General features: G+C 42.2%; 1 protein-coding gene across 5 annotated transcripts in view; it reads right to left on the bottom strand.

Annotated features, from left to right (window-relative positions):
* The window catches only part of ERC1 (ELKS/RAB6-interacting/CAST family member 1), a 348,818-nt gene that overhangs the window by 72,932 nt on the left and 253,798 nt on the right, over window positions 1–22,088 (bottom strand). For all 5 annotated transcript variants that reach the window (XR_003001538.1, XR_003001537.1, XM_024733026.1 and 2 more), the window contains one exon: window positions 14,478–14,622. Coding sequence is in view for 3 of the 5 variants with exons in the window: in XM_024733026.1 (XP_024588794.1) it covers window positions 14,478–14,622 (145 nt within the window). In the remaining 2 variants the exon portion in view is untranslated. The remainder of the gene's footprint in view (window positions 1–14,477; window positions 14,623–22,088) is intronic.

A 22,088-nucleotide genomic window follows, 5' to 3' on the forward strand; every position in this document is an offset into this window, starting at 1 on the left:
AAAAAAAAAAAAAAAAAAATCATCTGACCATGTATGTAAGGGCTTATTTCTGGGCTCTCTATTCCATTGGTCTATACATCTGTCTTTATGCTAATAGCACATTGTTTTGATGGTTTTAGATTTATAGTAAGTTTTGAAATCAGGAACTGTGAGTTCTCCAGTTTTGTTTTTTTTCAAGATTGTTCTGGCTTATTCAGGGTCCCTTGAGATTGATTCCATATAGATATTAGGATGGGTTTTCTATTTCTGAAAAAAAGCATCTCTGGAATTTATATATGACTGCATGAATCTGCAGATTGCTTTGGGTAGTAGTGATATTTTAACAATTTTAAGTCTTCCAAAACCATGAACCAGGAATATTTTTCCATTAATTTATGTCTTCTTTAAATTCTTTCAGCAATGTTTTGTATTTTTCATTGTACAGGTCTATCACCTCCTTGGTTAAGTTAATTCCTCAGTATTTTAATCTTTTTAATGCTATTGTGTGTGAAATTGCTTTTGTAATTTCTTTCTCAGTTTGTTTATTGTTTGTGTATAAAAACGCAAACAAATTTTTATATGTTGACTTAAAAAAATTTTTTTTGAAGATTACTATTATTCTATTTTATTTATTTATTTATTGGCTGCATTGGGTCTTAGCTGTGTTATGTGGGATCTTTCATTGCGGCATGCGGGCTCTTCGTTGCGGTGGGCGGGCTTCTCTCTAATTGTGGCGTGTGGGCTCATCAGTTGCAGCACGCAGGCTCTCTAGTTGTGGCACGTAGGCTCCAGGGCGTGTGGGTCAGTAGTTGCAGCATGAGGGCTCCAAAGTGTGTGGGCTCTGTTGTTGTGGCATGCAGGCTTCAGAGTACGTGGGTTCTGTAGTTGTGGCACACAGCCTCTCTAGTTGTGGCATGAGAGCTCAGTAGCTGCAGTGTGAGGGCTTACTTGCCCCATTGCATGTGGGATCTTAGTTCCCCAACCAGGGATCGAACCAGTGTCCCCTGCACTGCAAGACAGATTCTTAACCACTGGACCACCAGGGAAGTTTTGTATGTTGACTCTTTGCATCCTACTTTGCTGAATTCATTTACTAGTTCTAACAGCTTTTTTTTTCTGTGAGAAATCCTGAGGGTTTTCTGCATATAAGCTCATACCACCTGCAAACAGAGATAATTCTGCTTCTTCCTTTCCAAATTGGAGTTCTTTTATTTATTTATTTATTTTTGCCTAACTGCTCTGGATAGAACTTCCAGTACTATGTTGAAAAGAAATGGTGAGGGACTTCCGTGGTGGTCCAGTGGTTGAGACTTTGCCTTCCAATGCAGGGGGTGCGGTTTCGATCCCTGGTTGGGGAGCTAAGATCCCACATGCCTTGCTGCAAAAAAAACAAAGCTTGAAGAAGCAACATTGTAACAAATTCAATGAAGACTTTAAAAATGGTCCCCATAAAAAAAAAATCTTAAAAAAAAAAAAAAAGGCAAAGAAGTGGTGAAAGCAGGTACTCTTGCCTTGTTCCTGATCTCAGAGGAAAAGGTTTCATTTCGGTCTTTCACTATTGAGAATGATGTTTGCTGTGGGATTTTCATACGTGGATTTTATTATGTGGAGGTAATTGAGTGTTTTTATCATAAAAGGGTGTTGAATTTTGTCAAATCAATTGAGATGATCATGTGATTTTTTTTCCTCTTCTGCAGATGTGGTTTATTACATTGATTAATTTTTGTATGTTGAACCAGCCTTGCATTCCGGGAACAAATCCCTCTTAGTCATGATATATGATGTTTCAATATGCTGTTGAATTCTGTATGCTAGTATTTTGCTGAGGATTTCTGCAACAATGTTCATAAAGGATACTGGTTTGTAGTTTTGGTTTTTTGTAGTCTCTTTGCCTGGCTTTGTTTTCAGGGTAATGCTGCCCTCACAGAATGAATTAGGAAGTATTCCTTTGCCTTCAATTTTTGGGAAACATCGGAGGAGGATAGGTATTTAAATGTTCTTCTTTAAAGAATTCAGGAATGAAGTCCTCAGGTCTAGGGCTTTTCTTTGTTGGGAGATTTCTGATTACTGACTCAATCTTCTTACTAGGTCTAACTCAGATTTTCTATTTCTCCATGATTCAGTCTTGGTAGTTTTTTCGCTTCTAGGACTTTTTGTTTCATCTAGGTTATCCCAGTTCTTGGCTTGCAATTGTTCACAGTACACTCTTATAATCCTTTTTATTTGTGGAGAATCAGTAGTAATGTCCCCATTTTCATTTCTGATTTTAGTAACTGAGATTTCTTTTTCTTCCTTAGTCCATATAGCTAAAAGTTTATCAATTTTGTTGACTTTTTCAAAGCAAAAGCTTCATTGGTTTTTCTGATTTTTCTCTCCTGTTTTTCTGTTCTCTATTTTATTGATTCTCTGCTTAAATCTTTATTATTTCCTTTCTTCTGCTGGCTTTGGGTTAGTTTGCTTTCCTTCTTCTACTTCCATAAATTATAAGGTTATATTGTTGACTTGAGATCTTTCTTGTTTTTTAACGTAAGCATTTGCAGCTACAAATTTCCCACAGCACTGTTTTCACTACGTCCCAGAAGTTTTGGTAAGTTGTATTTTCATTCACCTCCAAGTATTTTCTAATTTCCCTAGTGATTTCTTCTTTGATCTATTGGTTGTTTAAAGGTGTATTGTTCAATTTCCACAACTTTGTAAAATTTCCAATTTCACTTTCGTGACTAATTTCTAACTTCATCCTGCTGTGGTCAGAGAAGATACTTTGTATGATATCTATCTTTTAAAATCTATTGTGGTCTAACATATGGTCCATCCTGGAAAACACCCCACGTGCTTGTGAGAAGACTGTGTACAGGCATACCTTGGAGATACTGAGCGTCAGTTCCAGATCCATGTGATGAAGCAAATACTGCAATAAGTGAGTCACGTGATTTTTTTTCTTTCCCAGTGCATAAACAGTTATGTTTACACTATACTGTAGCCTATTAAATGTGTAATAAAAAATTACAGACTTTAATTAAAAAACATTGCTAAAAACTGCTAACTATCATCTGAGCCTTCAGTGATTCGCAGTAGTAAAATCAAAGATCACTGATCACAGATCACTGTAACAAACATGATAATAATGGAAAAGTCTGAAAGTGTGAGAATTACCAAAATGTGACGTAGAGACACAAAGTGAGCAAATGGTGTCTGAAAAGTGTCACCTACAGACTTGCTTGATGCAAGGTCATCACAAACCTTCAATTTGTAAAAAAAAAAAACAAACCGAAAAACCCCAACAACAACAACAAAACATAGTATCTGTGAAGCACAATAAAATGTGGTGTGCCGGTCTGCTGTTACTGCTGGGTAGTGTTTTGCATATGTCTGTAATGTTTGGTTGGTTTACTGTGTTGTTTAAATCTGTTATTTCCTTACTTATGTTCTGATTGTTCCATCCATTACTGTGAATGGGGTACTGAAGTCTCCAACTGTTACTGTAGAACTGTCTACTTGTTCCTTCAATTATGTCAGGTTTTGCTTCATATATTTTGATGGTCTGTCCATTGATGTGTAAATGTTTATATCTGTTTCACTGTCCTGCTGTATTGAACTTTTCATTAATATACAACACCCTTCTTTGTCTTTTGTAAACTTTTTCAATTTAAAGTCTGTTTTCTTATATTAGTAGAGCCACTTATGCTCTCTTATGGTCACTATTTGCATGGAGTATCTTTTTCCATCCTTTCATTTTTAAACTTTTTTATGTCTTTGGACATCAAGTGGGCCTCCTGATGACAGCATGTAGTTGGTTTATCTGTTTTTATCCAATCTGTCAATCTCTGTCTTTTGATTGGAGAGTTTAACCAATTTACATTTAAAGTAATTACTCATAAGGAGGGGCTTACTTCCGACATTGTGCTATTTATTTTCTACATGCCCTACAGTTTTTTTGTCCCTCACATCCTGCATTACTGCCTTCTCTTGTATTTAGTTGACTTTTTTTTTTTTGTAGCAAAATGTTTAAATTCCTTTCTTACTTCCTTTTGTGTATATTCTATATTTTCTTTGTGGCTACCGTGGGGATTATATCTAACATCCTAAAGTTATAACTGTCTAATCTGAATTTACATCAGCTTAACTTCAATAACATAAAAACTCTGCTCCTTTACAGCTCTGTCCCCACCCTTTCTAGCTGTTGATGTCACAAAACTACATGTTTATACAATGTGTAACCCAAAACATAAAAGTAATTCTTCTTAATGCACCAGTCTCCTAAATTATGTAGAAAACAAGATGTGGAGTTACATACCAAAGTTACAGTAATATGAGCTTTTACACATAATTTTTTTCCCTTAAATCTATTAGTCTCTTAAATGATGCATAAAACAAAAACTACAGTTACAAACCATTGTTACAATAATACTAGCTTTTATAATTGCACATGTATTTACCTTTATTGAGATCTTTAATTCTCCATGCAGCTTCATGCTACTGTCTAGTGTCGTCCTTTCATTTCACCCTGCAGGACTCCTGTGAGCATTTCTTGCAGGGCAGATCTAGTGGTCATGATCTCCTGCAGCTTTTGTTTAACTCAGACTGTCTTAATTTCTCCCTCATTTTTCAAGGAGAGTTTTACTGGATATAGGATTCTTGTTTTTTTCTTTTAGCTCTTTGAATATATCAGCCTCCCCAAAAAAGTCTTCTGGCCCCCGAAGATTCCGATAAGAAATCTGCTGAAAATCCGATTGAGGATCCCTTGTATGTGATGACTCTCTCTTCATCTTTTGAAAGTTTGATTATAATGTGTCTCACTTTGAATTCATCTTACTTAGAATTTGTTGAGATTCATGAATGTCTATATTTATGTCTTTCAGCAAATTTGGGAAGTTTTCACCATTATTTCTTCAGATATTCTCCCTGCCCCTTTCCCTCTCTCTTCTCCTGGGATTCCCATGATGTGTATGTTGGTCCACTTAATGCTGTCCCATAGGTCCCTAGGCTCTGTTCACTTTTCTTAAATCATTTTTCTTTCTGTTCCTCAGCCTTGATAATTTCCCTTATCCTATCCTCATGTGCACCGATTCTTTCTCCTGCCTGCTCAAATCTGCCTCTGAATCCCTCTCAGTGAGGGATTTCATTTCAGTTAATGCACTTTTCAGCTCCAGAATTTCTTTTTAGTTTCTTTTTAGGTTTTCTGTCTCTTTATTGATATTTCCATTTATCCACACATCATTTTCTTGACATCCTCATTCCAAAAGGGAGAAGTTGGAAGGAGTAAAGGGGTTGTCAGTTCCAAGCAAGCTTGAAATCCAGCGGAACACATTCCATTAGGCTTCAAGGCCTGTGAACAAGGCCTCTGTGGCTCAAGGCTGTGCCCTCTGGCCACGTGGTGGCTTCACTGGCCTCTGCCTCTGGGCCCCCAGCAGCTCCGCTGACACAAAATCTTAACTTTAAAGTCTTGATTTTACGGTAAAACTAATCAATACTATCAGAATTCGGGCAAGCAGTCACGTGCAGGACTGAGCCGGGTACAGAGCCTGAAAGGGAGCACGAGGGCCTGGTTCTGGGGTGCTGGTAATGATCTGCTTCTTGGATATGTATGCTGGTTACATGACAGTGTTTCCTTGTGAACATTCACTGACATGTACGCTTAGATGTGTACTTTCCTATGTGTATATTTCAATAAAAAAGATTTTTTAAAAAAAGGTTGTAGAACAAGAAGATTTCAGCAATAGAGGAAATTATCTCTGGACAGAGAGAGTTATTCCCTTTAATTTAGCTCATGTTTTGCCATTTTCTCCAGTTAAAACATTATGGTAATGAAAAGAAGATGTTAAGTTATGGCTGCTCCTACCAGCTGACATAAAAGTGAGAGACCTATTTTAGTCTCAGAGTATTAAAAGATATAATTTAGCTATTTTAATATCATATAGTAAGAGAAATAGTTATTTCAGTGCATGGCCATAAGAACAGTTGTAAGCCAGTGGCTAGTAATATCATTACCATTCAGGAAGATAATCCAGGATTAGGAAATACTGTTATAAACAGTGAATGTTTAAATACAGTTAAAGATGGCAATCAGCTGAATTAGAACCAGCCTTCAAAACTGCTTTCCTGTAGCATATAGCTCTGCCTGGTTATTTTTTCTAAACAATAAGGTAGATAGGGAGGCAACCGTGAGGAAAACTGTTGCAGAGATAACTTGATCTTACGAGTCTTCCATTTAGTAGAGACTGGGACAGAGCTGACTAGAAGGATAGCACACAGTGCCTCCTCTCTCTGGATCCGGGCCAGTGACTGAGAGCCGATGAAGAAGTCAACCAGGCTCTTACACGTGTTTAATGTGAGTCTTAATATACAGCTAGGTATTGGTTTCAGGCCTGCAAGGTGGATACATTTGCGAAGAGCACATATATATTTAAACATAGCTCGATCTCTTTGGATATTTCTGGTGAACTGGCTCATGAAAGTGCTAGGGAGGCCTGAAAGGTACATGTTCAAAACTATTTTCAGAGACCACCTAATTTTAGAGTTGACTACTATTACGCTGCAATTTCACACAAGGCCAGGAAAAACACGACACCCAATTCGGAATGCCATACTGAGGAACACCACCGGCAACACCACAAACTTTATTTTAAGCACATTCTCTACCTTGAAAAACAGCTACCGCAAACCCTGTTTTAGCACTAAAGCTCATCAATTTATTTAGTTAATTAAATTCTTACACTGTATAAAATCTTTGAAATACAGGGGGAAAAGCTCTTGAACCTCAGGTGTAACAGATGTTCATTCTTTGGCAGTCACTATTTTCTAGGAGCTTTTAACAGCTTTTCAATCTCTATTTGCTCTTCTTAAGAATGCAAATTTACTGATTCTTAAATTCTGCTGTTCAAAAGATATCTTAAAAAATGATGTGTGATATTTTGGGACCAGATTTCTACATATCTGCCCATGTACATGTATGACAGTAACAGTATTTTCACACCAGAATCATTTGTGACGGTAATTTAGGATTACGACCACACGGGTTTTCAAACCTGGCTGCTTAAAAATCGGTCTATCTGATTTCAGATGCCCTCTGAGTTCTCAATCAGAATTCTCTAACTCTCATTAATTCAGTCAGCAATTTCTAAGATAATTGTTGAAAATGAGAAGGTATCTGTTGACGTAAGATGGGGAATAGATTTTGGTCTGTCAAGATTCTGACTTTTTAAACTGAGCACAGTCCATTATGGTAATTTATTTTCACTGTAATTTAGAAAAGAGCTTATTAAAGTACTGTTTATCACGAGAGAATTACTGGGTCATTAATAATACAGCTAAAGGCTACTGAAATCTCTAACCAAAAGCCCACAATGATGGCAACACATTTCAGTGTAGTGATCAGCAGTGTTGGCAATGGAGTGACATGATTTGTTCTGAATCCCAGCTCCACCGCTTACTAGCTCTGTGACTTTGGGCAGATTACTCACTGTCTCTCTCTTAGCATCTCCTCTGTACAATAAGGATAACTGCACTTCACAGGGCTGTTGTGAAGAGTATATGAGTTAATTCATGTGAAGCACTCAAAACAAGAGGTAGCTCAATAAATTTTAGATATTCTTATCTTGAATAATGTTTTCAAGAAAGCCAGAGAGTACGGGTGATTTAATTTGGTCATGTACATTGTCCACGGGAAGGGCATTCTGTAACAGGTAAGGTTATACTTTTATATCACTCCTCTCGTCCTTGAATACAAGTATCATTTAATTCCATATTCACTTTTAATAAGTATCCACATCGGTTCAAAAGGGACCAAAAGAGGTGGTAGGAATAGATTCTGTGGAGTGCACTGGTCTGAACTGATTCCTGCCAAGAGAAGTTTAGTGGGGGAAAGGGGAACCACCCTAAACCAGCCTTCCTTTTACTCATGTTTAATGAGATCCTCAGACCAAGGTCAAGGAGCACAGGAAACAGTTATAAATCATGCCACCTGACGGGAGAAGGAATAGGAGGGGCACGTGCACTGGGGCAGGAAATCTAGGTTGATTTATTTGCATTGAGACAATTCAAGAGGGATCAGGAGACTCAGGGGTTTATAAATTCCCTGTGGCATCATAAAAGGCAGCGGTCTGACAATAGGAAGGGCAAGCTAGATTTGACGCTAGAAAGGAAGGGAAGAGTCTTATCAAAGTTTTGTGAAGAATTTTTCTACATCTGGAATTGATGACAAAAAAGATGGAAGAGATGGAAGAAAGGAGGCTGGGAGGATTCCAGATTTCCCCACATCTCCCAGCCTCTGGACTTCACTTAACTCCAAGCAAGCAGAACTCATCAAAATATGATCTATTTCTTTGTAGGATACAAAAAAGGTTTCAAGGGGATAGTGAGTAACCAGGACTTTTTTTTTTAACTTTAAAATGCAATACTTACTACTTTCATAAAGTAAGGAAATTCCTATAGACAGATTTAAACAATCCTTACATATGTGTTTTCTTATGCTTTACAATTCCTCCTTTTAAAAGTGTTCCCAGTGTCAGCAATTAGCGGGTAATATAGCTATAAGTAAATATATTGACTTGTCAAAAATTGGAAAATACATAACTTTAGACCTCAAAATTAATTTTATCTATCCATGTAATATTATAGATGAGGAAGATAAGACCAGAGAGGTAAGTTAGGAAGCTTGTGACTTGATTCATTAAAAAAACCGAAAGAATAAACTAGTGGCCAACACTTACGTATCAAGAGATTTGTAAGTGAAGGGGGTCAGAAAGTATAAACTTCCAGTTATAAGATTAAGTCCTGGGAGTGCGATGTACAGCATGGTGACGAGAGTGAACAACACTGTGTTGTACATTTGAAGGTTACTGAGAGTCAAGATCCTAACAGTTTTCATCACAAGAAAAGAAAAAATGTAACTGTGTGGTGATGGATGTAAACTAAACTTACTGTGGTGATCGCTTCACAATATACACACATATCACATCATTATGCTGCATACCTAAAACTAATATAATGCTGTATGTCAACTACGCCTCAGTTAAAAAAGAGAGGTTTATATATATGGATTCTCTGTGCGGGGGGGCGGTACGGATGACTGGATAACACAGGGCTCTCGTCTTGCAGGGTCACAATGAGCTGGAATTAAAAGCGGCGGCCTCTCTGGACAAAGCACGTGGCCCCCAGTTCATCATGGTCTCTCCTCTCGTCTTACATGCGTCCCTCCCCTCTTGAGTTATGGCACCTGCCTGGCCCCCACAGCCCTCGGGCTCGGGGCTATCAGGCATCTGAATAGGACTCTGTGGGCTGTGAAGTGCTGTGTATTAGTTGACGGGGTATTACTGCCCCAGATGATACACTTAATGTATCAACAGAGTTGGTCTGGAGCTGGAGCAACAGTTACCGGTGGGGACTCCTACATCTGAAGAGGACACTGTGGCTCAGAGTAAATAAGCGACGACCCGTAGGACAGCAAGTGAACAGTGCTGCGGCTCCTTTCCTCCTCCCTCTCGCATCTTAGCTTCTGCCCGAAGGAGGACAAATGTGTGAATGAAGAAAAACAAAGAATGGCTTTGCTCATGTAAGGAAAAAAACCAATTCCGTGGCTAGGAAATGCCAAACTACAAAGATGAGTCTTGAAGTGAAGATTAAAGCAGAGATTAAGCTGAGGAAGTAGAAGGCAATTCCAGAGACGAGGGCAGTGAACGGAAAATGCTTTGCATCCAGTTCCTTTCAAATAAATCTGGATACCAGCGGCAGGAAACATGTAGCTGATCCTAATGTCTGTAGTGGTTTAGAGGAAGAAGTATGTATACTGAATACTTAATATGTAAGAATCTAGAACCGAAGGGAGATAGGATAATTAAAACGAGATGAGCACGTTTATCTGACCAGGTCAATACGGGCTGCTGAATCATGAAATAAGGAATGAACTGTAATCGTCTACTCTGTCAACTTCTGGATATCGGATATTCTAACCAGCAGAAGGTTTTCACTCTATGATCACCGCGTACCAGTCACCTTCAGGGGATGACGTCACACAGATGGCTGAGAGGCTGGCTCGTGGACACGGCAAGTACAGGACAGAGCAGGCAGGCCAGCACGACACACAGGGAAGGGGTCCTCCGGCAGCGCCAGACGCCCGTGTGTCCTCTGAGAGGACGCCTGCTGCGTCCCAGCACCTGGCATCGCAGGTGCGTGCTGAGTGGATGCGCGGAGGCTGGCCTCATCACCAAGAACGCCGGCGCTTGGCGAGGCGGCCCGACGCCTCTGGCTCTGCCCCCCACGAGCAGCCTCTGCAGCACTCCCGCTACCTCAACACTTGCTGTTTATTTTTTCCTTTGTTCACTGACAACTCAGGAGCTCTCTGTAGCTTCACCCCATTGCTGTTCTCTTTTCATAGAATGTGAAATCGTTTTGTTGTTCTCTCTCCAATGTTAGATGTCACTTTTAAACTAGTTTTAATACTATGGTGAATGGGTTTTCCCAGCTGTTCCAGAACTGGTGGCCCAGGCCCAACGCCGGGGACAAAGGAGAGCTCAGCAGGTCACGTTCTAGAGAGCCCACAAAGGGGGTGGGGGGGCAGAAAAGGCACCACCGTCCACCAGGCCAGCCCCTCACAGCGCATGCCTTTTCTGGGTTGCGACTGGTGTGCGGTGATGCTAAGTCTGGCAGAAGGAGTCTTGACGTCACGGGGAGCAGACAGTCATGCACAAGGGGGGGCCCCTGTGCTCAGTGAGAGAAGCTCAAAGAGAATTCAGCCCTAAATCCTAGAGTCTTCGATCTTGAAGACGGGGTTTGAGTAGAAGAAAAGGAAACAGGCTTCTCCTTCCTCTGTTTGGTACCTACTCAGGCATCGGGCTTGTTGGTTTGCCCTGTGCCTATCTGAGGAGGAGAGAGGACACCTAGGGACAGAGGGCAGGATGGACAGAGGAGCACATGGCAGCCGACACGCTCTCTTCAGTCCAGCAAGGAGCAGCCAGGTCTGAGTCTTCCGGGCACTGCTCACCCCTCGGGGGTCAACGCTGGCCAGAGAAGCAGCATCAAAGGGCTGCAATGGCATCAGAGGACCCCAACGCCAAAGGAAGAGGGAGAAAGGCATGAAGAGGACAGAACCTGTCCCTTCCTGCTGCAGGCCCCTCTTGGGGGCGGAGGCAGGAAGAGAAGATGAAGCGAGTTCTGCTCTGATGCCTCCTCTGCCTTCTGAGGTCAGAGAGTGACGTGGTCCTTTCTAGAGCTGAACATACACACGGCATCACACAGCACGTACTCCTCTACATCTGAACAGTGCCTCACCACAGGAGGGCACCACTGTTTGCTTGTTCACTCACTTCTCACAGCAGCCGGCCTTCCAGGCTGCCTGCACTGGCCGCCCCACGTTGCAGGTGGCTGGTGCACGTGCAACAGGACAAGGGGAAGCGATGGCGTGCCCCTTCCGAGACAGGTTATAAGGACATCGTGGCTTCCATCTTGGCTGCTCTCTTCCCCTCCCCTGGATCATGTGCTTAGGGGAAGCCAGCCCCATGTCCTAAGTAACCCCATGGAGAAGCCTAAAAGGTAGAGCCCCGGGCCATGTGAGTGACCCTGGAAGTGAGCCCTGTTGCCCCAGCCAAGCGTCAGGTAACTGCACGCCTGGCCAAGAGCCTGACTGCAAACTCATGGGGACCCTGAGCGAGAACGACCAGCTTGGGCCGGTGTCCTGGGCCTGCTCAGCGGCTGTCAGAACCCTTAGTTCTACCTGATGAAGCGACAAGTCAGGGGAGAGGTATCACGCAGGTACCCTGTGTGTCACAGGCAGCTCCCTGGGGACTAACCAACTGGTAACAGGAGAGCGGGCAGAACTTAGTAAAAGACAACTACTGAAAGCAAGATTCACTTAATTCAGAGATTTTTTCATACTGGACCTACTGAAAGTACTTGGGGCAACAGTGAAGTCCCCCCTTTTCCATCAAGGACTTAGGGATTAGGGAAATTAAGCGGTCTTATGAGGCTAAAGAAGTAAAATACAGAAAACACAACAGAAAACGAAGCAAGTCTGTGAAAATGCTTGTCTGAAGAGGACAGGATCCCTCCACTGCCGCCAGGACCACCCGGGGGTCACGCAAGGAAGGAGAGCGGGGACCGCTGGGAAAAGACTGCAGGGACAGGAGGGCATGTTTGGTCTGGGACAGTGAAACAGAAGGCCAGAGACCCTGTGAGCAGGCTCGGCCAGGTGAGCAGGTGACAGCACGTCTGTCTGACAATCAGCTCACTTCCCCAGTGACAGACACGTTTCCACAGAACATGCACCAGAAGACCTCAGCTCATGACACAGCTCTGCACGGACACACTACTTGCCTCAAGATCTTGGTCCTGTCTGAAGACACTGACTGATTCTCACTAACTGCTCCCTAATGGAACAGGAGATGGCACCCACCTCCTAGCTGGGAGAATGAAGCGCAGACCCAGGGCAGCCCACCCAAGTTTTCTGCACCCACTACACAAGCACAGGTGCATCGTTTACAACCCCTCCAGCCTCCTCAGTCAGCTGAGCTAGCCTTATCCATTCATAGTTCTCCTACTGAACATAACGGAAACTGATAATTTGTTCAGAAAATATGAAATAAGGACCGATTAGAATTAGTTACAGCTCTTAAAATGAGACAGATTGAGCAATGTGGGCTGGGGTGACAAACTGCTGATAAATGTTTTTGCTCAGCTTTCTTCTGTAATATGGAAGAAGTCTATCTCTCTCTCTCTTTCTTTTTTTTTTTGTCAAGCTAGGTGACCTGAAAATGTTTATGTGGCAGAATTCCCACAAATGATGGATAAAGTGGTTGAACTTGCGATAAAGGGAGGCCCCCAGAGCACCTTTGTTTTGCTTTCCCTTGTGTCACTGGCACCCAGGAGAGGGTGAAAGTTCATAGTGAATTCCATCTCTTAAAGGGATGAACGTCCAGGGGTACCAGAGCTTAAGTGGGTAAAAGTTTTCTTTCACTTGCAAATGAGCACTGGGTTGTTTTTTGCTGGTCATCTATCTATCTTGCAGTAGGGAACATCTTCTGGTGTTTTCTCATCAAAGTCAGCCACATAAAGTCTATTTATAAGCAGTTTTATTAGTCTTTAAAATAGAGAAAATATCTTTATCGTGTAAATAGTGATTCTTGTTTATTTGAACATTAAATATGATGCTAGGACTTCCCTGGTGGCGCAGTGGTTAAGAATCCGCCTGCCAATGCAGGGGACATGGGTTCCATCCCTGGTGCGGGAGGATCCCACATGCTGTGGAGCAACTAAGTTCATGCGCCACAACTACTGAGCCCTCATGCCTAGAGCTGGTGCTCCGCAACAAGAGAAGCCACCGCACCGCAACGAAGAGTAGCCCCCCCCTCGCCGCAACTAGAGAGAGCCTGCGCACAGCAACAAAGACCCAACACAGCCAAAAATAAATAAATGAAAAATGATGCTATCAATTGATGACTGATCCTCTAAAGTAGAAAAAAAGAAATTCCTTCGCTTGAAAACTCTTTCCTACTCTGATTACTTCAGGCAGAAGGGAAAATGTGGGCAGCCCAAATGTACAGAAAAGTGGCGGAGGATGAAGGGGATGACCTGGAAGGCAGGAGGTGGACACTCATGTAGAACAGGAACGCCAGGAACAGCATTAAAGATGAAGAGGACTCAGACTCTGAAGTTCAGCTTTCTCCTTATCTTCAAAGGGGAAAAAGATCTGCCCCAGTTTTAAAATTGTGGTAAAGTATACACAACATAAAATTTATCATTTTAACCATTTTTAAGTGTGCAGTTCTGTCCATTAAGTATATTTACATTGTTGTGCAACCATCATCAATGAGGAAATTTCTAGCTTTTATTTTCACAGATGAAAGGCCTCACGTTAGTATTAAGCATTAAATTTGGGGAAGGTTTTGGGTGGAAAAGAAAAGGGCAAAACTTTGCTCTTACCATCGGAGCTTACCCAGCCTTGAATAACAGGAAATCACTTAAATGAAAATACCCTTAGTGCCTTCTGTAGCGGGAATCTGACTGGACGTAAGGGGTAAGACTTTTCACCCGCTGGTGGTATGTGCACACCACCACCAGCTCCACACCACTGCTGCCTGCCCTTACATGCGGCCTCTGCTCCTGGAGGCACCACTGAGGACCCCAACAGCCCTTGCAGATACCCCACAGCACTTGCCAAGGACCACGCAGTTGTCAGTGCTGTGGACGACCCCTGCGGCCTGACCCCAAGAGACATGCAAAAAACCCCCCAAAAAACCTTTTTTCATTTCAAATGGGCAGAATTTCACTAATTTCATCCAGCCATTGCAAAAGTTAAAAAAGTTCTCCTAAGACGTGTGACACCTTCTAAACCAGTCCTCTGACCAAGAATGCTCTGTGCTTCCTAGACAAAGCAGAGATTTGAAGGCTGAAGTCTCTGCTGGTGAAGACAATTAGATAAAGATCAGACATCTGGCCCGAGGTGGGAGACCTGAGTGCAGGAGCCGGCACAGACGCGGGCAGCCTCCCCGCAGCCCCACTAGTCATACCTGCTGCTTGAGCTGCTGCACGAGCCGGTCCTTCTCCCGCTTCAGGGCAGCCACTTCTTCCTGGGTCTTTTTCTTCGAGGATGAGAGCTCCAAAAGAGCTATATTGGCATCTTTTTCACTGATGGCGGCCAGAAGGGCTTCCTGCCTGCAAACGAAAGAAAACATCCCGATTTCCATCTAGTCCTCACAGCAATCCTCAAGTTACTATTACCATTACCTCCATTTTATGGGTGATGAAACTAAGGCTTAGAGAGTGTGGGCAGCTACCCAAGTTCACACGTGAAGCAAATGGTCCAGGCAGGAATCCCATTCAGGGCTTCCTGACTCTAAATGTCTTTATCAGGTCGTTATACTGCCATCTTAATGAAGAGTTCCTAGATCTAGTTGTAGTTCAACTTGGAAAGTAAACGAAGTTAATGACTTCTTTTTTAAGTAAGAATTATCCTGTCATCTATACATTTTACCCATTTGACTCATTCTTTTGATAAGTATTCTGTGGTTTCCAGGCAAACAAGGCACCACTAAAACTGAAAACATTTTTATGTACAGAATGTATAACAAACTGTAAACGTTAGTAAATAGGATTTAGGAAATCAGCCAGCTGTTCCCGGGGCACTCTGAACATCTATGAATCTTTTTATCTCATCAATGCGAATACGTTTCCAGTCAAGGCTTTACTTGGCAGTGATCTGCACATTTTGAAAGAACAATTTAAACTTCACTGATTCCTTGTGGTTTACCTAACAACTATTTTTGGGTTCATATCCAGAAGGAAAAGAAGGTGGGATTTTAGGGGAGGGGCGTTGAACTGAGAAATTGACAAAATAATCAGAATGAAGTTGGGGAACAATTAGTCTCATAGTCCAAATGCATTCCTCTATAGCTCATCTTTTATGTAATAAGTCATCTGGAAGAAGACAGATTTGATTTACAGGAACTATAAAAGTGGCCTGAGCTTTTGACCTGAGGCAATGCTGGATCTGAGAACGCCCTGCCCGAGTTTAACCTTGCTTCTGTCTCTTGTTAAGACAATTACGCTTCAACAGCAGTCATATGGAAGAGTTTTAGTTTAGCCACAAACTGGAAGACTATCTTTTGCACGTTCTGACAAGGATATTCCATACTCAGATGGGTAGGTCTGGGGAACCCTGAACAAGCAGTGCTAACAAATGGAAGACGTAGATCAGTTTACATCATGGAAATGAGGATTTGTTTAACTAGTCTTTGCTGTTGGAAGGGAAGATTCATTGACCTCAGTATAACTTTCCACTGTCCTCACTCTACATGAGTCTAAGAAATGGCAGATGGCTTATCCCATGAAGTCAACACCAAAGGGATAACGACAGTCTAAATATATCCACTGACCACTTGAAAAAAATATGTTAAGTGGTGAAATGAGCTTAAAGGTGAAGGAGTTCAAGATGGTCTCACTCTGCGGTTTCCTGTTAATTGCTGTCATCTGTTCCCTTTTGGGGAGCCCAGAGACTGACAAGCTGGAACGAGAAATGTGCCTTCTCAATAAGGGGGCTGCATTTCTGTGCATCAATAGTCAGAATGACACATTTAGCGGCAGGCAAATAACAGACGACGAATGAAAGATAAATTACTCTGCCAGTTAGACCGAGTCATGAGAACTTCTGCCGAATGCAAGATAAAAGGCGATAGGATCGGAGTTCCATTCTGTACTTAAGGAAAGAAGCGTCATAATACGAAATGGTAAAAATTATCCTATACTGTTGAAACATCTTGACTGAATTCCAAATTCTTTTATAAATGATATGCTTGGCCAGCTAGTGTGGTACAGTTAATCTCTGGGGTAAAATGTCACATTCCCCAAATGCAATATGATATAACAGGTGCCAATTCATATTCTAAATGTTAAAATAAAGGATGTGGCACTGGAGTCTGAGCCACTGGAATGGTGCCTTTTTTCATAAGATATATATTTTGAAGTCTTTTTTTCTTTTTCTGTACGATTCAAATAGAAATTTTATTATGTCATTGATGCTATTCACTTTTTATTGAGCACTGATAATATACTATGAACTGCACAGAATCAAATTTTCTCTCCCACACCCAAGGCTCTCACCCTCTAAAAATTCCCTAGCGGATTAACGTAACACTGTCCTTTCCATTTTAAAGCTAAACTCTCGATATTGACTTCTACGTGTGTATGTGCCTATAAAGGGCAATTCACAGTCAAGAGAATGAAATGTTTTGATCACATACTGCGCATATGATCATGTAAACTCTGGGTAATGTTAGTATCTTTTGTGGGTTTATTAGCTTTCAGGTTTTTCTCTTGTTTTTGGAAGGGGACAGAGATTGTACTGTTTTCCCTATAATTTTGGTAAATTTGAAACGGACACCATGGGAAGAACAACTTCTTGAAAACCATTTGGAGGACAGGAACAAAAACAAAGCTGATAAGTAGTAACAGCCACCTAATTTTTTGGGAATAAGAAAAACTCTTGTTCCCTCAATACATGTGATAGTAAAGACCATATTTGTAGTTGAGCTTATGTGGTTAAGTTTTACAAAGAACATTCAAGTGTCTAAGCTAAAAAATTTTAAGAATACCCTGCTTTTCAGAGGGAATGGAATTTAGAGTGAAAAAAAGCAAATAGCAAAAAGGATTTTATTTTAATAGCCACCTATTCTTAATATAACTGCTTCTTTGAAAAAACGGTATTTTCTGATAACAAAGTAATGTTGATTCATTGGTGAAAAATGGCCAGATACAGAAGACTGTGAAGAAGGAAATAAAAATGCCTGAAATAATTCCATTCTAATCAGAGTCAATTACTTGAGAGCTGAAAGTCAGCTATTCTAACACTAATACGGCTATTTCAAAGAAAATGAACCTTCCTGGGGATTAATAATCAACTTCAAAAGCTTCACTAATCCAAGGCTCTCCACAGAAAAGGAGCACTTGCTGGTGGAACACTTCCTGACTTCATTTCCCATAAGCCCATAGGGAGTAACACAAGCACATGAAACACAAAAGGGAACATACATAGGCCACAAGCCCAGACAAAAGAACTAAAACTCTCTTCCTGCCAAATCACTCTCCTTGTTCTCTTAGTGGCTTTTCCTCAGTTAAAAATAAAAAAAATTGAAAATGTGGACACAGAACCTTTCAAAGTGATTAGTGATTCCCTACTGCATGACTAACAGGCCCCCTGACTTGCATAATGAGTAGGTAGTAACAGAAATCCAACTTTAAGTCACTAGTCTAGTCACACCGTCCCCGGTGCTGTAAACTACCAGAACAGTTGAACCTGCCCTTTGACCTGCAAATTCTAATAGAATCAAGATGTCTCTAAAAGTTCTGCTGTGGCATTTGAGCTTCAAGAAATGGTAAGACCACCTTCTCTGTCCCCCTCCCCCTTCCAGCAAATTTCAGAAACAAGAGGCAAATACCCAAGGCAAATGGAGCTCAAAATCCTGCTGGTAACTCCTGAATCCTTAAGGACAACACACGAGCCCTCTCTTACTAGTAAATGACGGTGGTTAGCAATTTAAGAGTGAGTCCTAGGTAAGTGTGTGTTTAACAGAAATGCAAGACAGAAAAGGAGTATGAATGAAGGGACATTATAACAGTTTATTTCTCCCTCTTCCTCCAACTGGGTATTCCAAACGGAACGATTAAATAATCGTGTTTCATAAGTTTCATAATCCAGAAAACACGAGGAAAGAGAGCAGATGAAAGCAACAGTGAGATCAGTAGCTTTGGACGTATTGCTGTCAAAGACATGTGGGCACAGTTTACTCCAATTTTAAGATGAATCTGAAATCCAGATTCTCTTACTGATGCCTCCTTTACTTGTAATTTAACCGGTTAACTCTCCGGGGTGAAATCTCTTTCACCCCTTCATTTCCCTTGGTGAGGAGGTCCTCCAGCCTCCCTCACGGAGGCCTCAGAGGGTGTGGCCGATACGCCACCTTACGAAAGCTCAGTGGGCAAGCCTGGCTGAAATACCTGAACTTCCAAATCTGGTCCCTGAACATCTCCTTATGTCCTCTCTGGGGAGCCTTTACGTAGATACTCAGCATTACCTTTAATATAAAATGTCCACACTAAGTCAGGTCTTCCATCCGTCATGACGAATCTCCCATTCAACGTTAACTGAATCACCACACTTCTAGGCCCACAGCCTGAGAACACTGAAAAAGTTTGATTTCCTCTTTGTTCCCCAGAACCAATATGCAAGTTTTGTGGATTCTTCCTTTCTAATAGTTTTTAATGAACCCACCGCTTTGCACCCGCATGTTCACTATCATAGTCCCCAGCATCCTTTTATCACAGGCCTGCACGATTCTTAAAACGCCTTCTCTGACCTCACTGCTGTTCTCACTGTCCTGCTTCCAGCATCACTTTCATCAGGTTTCTTAATGTATTAAACACTTGGGCCTAATATCTGACCAGCTACAATTTTCTATCTACTCCTTCCTCACTGTCTTCCAAGGACTGTGTGTCACTGAGACATGACTTGTTTTCACTTAGTTTTATGCCACACGCTCTACCTGAAAGGCCTGAGCTTTCTCCTCACCGGCTGCTAACTTCTCTCTGTTCAGCATTCCCTTCCAGCACTTTCACAGTTTAGATTAATAGGCATCTGCTCTGTGAAGGTCCTTCAATTCTTCTACATGGGTCTGCTTCCCCAACTATACTATGCTTATGGCTTTTGGCTTTAAAGTTTTCTTTTAATGCTGAGTTTCTTGGTCTTTCAATTTGTTGCTTTGCTAAGTTTTAAACTTTTTTTCTTCTTAATTGTGGTAAAATACACATAAAATTTACCATCTTAACCGCTTTTAAACCAAGACCAGGGACAGGAGGCTGTCACCTGAAGGGGGGGTGGGCTGGGCGTGCCCCCAGGATGGGGAAAGCGAGTGGTGCCAGGCCCCTGCCGCCCGCTGCCTTGCTGCAAAGTGCTCCCTGGGCTCCCAGTGGCCAGGGTACAGCCCAGGTCCCATCTGCTTAAGCACCATCCATTCTCCCTGAGCCAAGAGCTTGGCCACAGGGGCCACGCTGGCCAGTGGCACAAGGTTCCAGATGCTGTTTCCCAAGCTGGCTGATCAGAGGCTGCAGCTAGGATTCCCTGCCAGGGGTCTGTGGGTCCCCAGGGACCTGAAACAGATTTCCAGGGCTTAAACACCTGTAAAAAAATGTTTGTTTTCATTTTGATTACTCTAAAAAAGGACCCCCTTACCAGTCACAATGACAGAACTATTTTGTGACAACTAGAAATGAAAAGGTTTTCACAGATTAAAAACAAAATCCACATAACATTTACCATCTTAACCGTGTTTAAGGGTGCAGGGCAGCAGCGTTAAGGACATTCATACTGCAGGGCAACCGTCTCCAGAACCCTTTGTCTTGCACACCTTAAACTCTGTGTTGAACAATCCCCATCCTCCTTCCCGAAGTCCCTGGCAGACCACCCTCTCCTCGTCTCTACGAATCAGGCTACTCTCGAGCCTCACGGAAAGGCAGCCACACAGTGTTTGTCCTTCTGTGACCGGCTTCCGTCACTGAACGTAAAGTCCTCGAGGTTCATCCCTGTGGCAGCACGTGTCAGAATCTCCCTCTGTTTCAGAGCTGAATAGTATACCACTGGGCGCAGCCGTCACGCTTTGTCCACTCATCAGTCGATGGACATGGGGGTTGCTTCCACCTTTTGGCTATTGTGAATGCTCCTATCTTTAATTTTTTAAATGTATTATTTTCCTTCTAGAGGTGTGGTTCACGACTGTGAATACCAAAAGCTTGCACATATTGTTAATTTTCTACACCGCATGTGCCTGAACCATTTACACTTTTTTCTCTTCTTTTCTTTTGGCTTCAGTTACTCTATACTCTGATATTATCTGCCAGTCTTTTTTTTTTTTTTTGCCTAAAGTCTTTGCTCAGAAACAGCTGGAATACAAGCTCCACGAAGGCAGGGTGTCTGTCTATTGTGTTATGTGTCCCAAGTGCCAAGAACGGCTCCTGGCACCAGCAGGCACTTCATACGTGCACCCTGAACCAACAGCTCCTCCAGTTCTGGCTCCATTCCCATCTGTCGTAGTGGTTCCCAACTGCTCCAACGTTCTCACTTATTCTGAAGCTGGGCTTCACTGTATTTTATTTATTTATTTATTTTTAAAAGGGCTTCAAATGCTTGGCTTATTTATTTATTTATTTTTGGATGTGTTGGGTCTTAGTTTCTGTGCGAGGGCTTTCTCTAGTTGTGGCAAGCGGGGGTCACTCTTCATTGCGGTGCGCGGGCCTCTCACTATCGCGGCCTCTCCTGTTGCGGAGCAAAGCTCCAGACGCGCAGGCTCAGCAGTGGCTCACGGGCCCAGTTGCTCCGGGGCATGTGGGATCTTCCCAGACCAGGGCTCGAACCCGTGTCCCCTGCATTAGCAGGCAGATTCTCATCCACTGTGCCACCAGGGAAGTCCCACTGTATTTTTAAGGCTTTTTTTTCTTTCAGTCCAGCAGCATGGAAAGCAACTGAGCAGAGGGTTAGAGTAGGGGATATCAAAATTTGAAAACATGAAAAAAAACCAAGACTAGAAAGAGACCACTAGCTCCGGCCAACTCACATCTCATTAAAAGAAGAGTTTTGCTTTTCTCTAACTAGACAGAGGACAACTGGAGAAGTAGGTTCAATTCTGGAGGCCATTATTCAAGAGGCAATTAAAAGTAGAGGGATCCAAAGGAAGGTGACAGGACGGGGTTATACAAGGGCATATTAATCCAAAAAGATTTACCCACAGAGCATGACTGATACTAGAAGAGCAGAAACAGGAAAGGCAGAAGTAGGATTTTAATCTGTGTCTCTCTAGAAAGCACATATGACACTAAAGGGAGGACAGTCACAAAGATACAGATTTCAGTTTATAAAGTGATCATCTAACGTATTATCTCCCGTTAATAAGTAGAACTGGGAGGCCTAAAAAATGACAGGGCTTCTCCTGACTAGGTGTGTAAAGAGGTTATCAGAGGTACTGTACAAATGATTTTGCTTTGAGTGGTAAGTCTGCCCTTTTTAACTGTAAGATTTCAGCAGAGTGAATGAGATGAAACCAAAATGCTAACTAAGTGCCAATAAATTGTATGGGCCATACGCGCTGAAGTAAGTGATACCGCAGACAAAGAAAATCACCTGGGGCCGAGGACACGGAAAGTCAGTGGGCCTTATTTTGACAGAGACAATAAGAAAGACAGAGAAAGTGATGTGTATAAAAGCACAGGTCGTGTGAGGACACACGGCATGACTGGATTGGAGGGTTTCTATAGGGAAAGGACAGAGTGAGGGGGATGCTGAAAAGGTAGCTTTGAATCGGAGCACGGAGGGTCTGGAATGGCAGGAAGGAGTAAACACAGACTGTGACACCCTTGAGAGTTCTAACCTGAACCCGGCAGACAGAGGGTACTCAAAATGCTGAATAAGGAATGATTTGACTTTGAATATAATATAGAAGCATCAAAAGTTCCAGAAAAGTAAAGCAAGGTCTTAGAAAGACTAACTTAGAGGCAAAGAGGAGAGACGAAGTGATGCTGGAAGCAGAAGGGTCAGGAGGCTCCTGCTAGAGATGTATTAGGAGCAGAATTCTTACGTT

Source organism: Neophocaena asiaeorientalis, unplaced genomic scaffold (genome assembly GCF_003031525.2).
Source record: "Neophocaena asiaeorientalis asiaeorientalis breed wild unplaced genomic scaffold, Neophocaena_asiaeorientalis_V1.1 scaffold150, whole genome shotgun sequence".
NCBI lineage: Eukaryota > Metazoa > Chordata > Mammalia > Artiodactyla > Phocoenidae > Neophocaena > Neophocaena asiaeorientalis.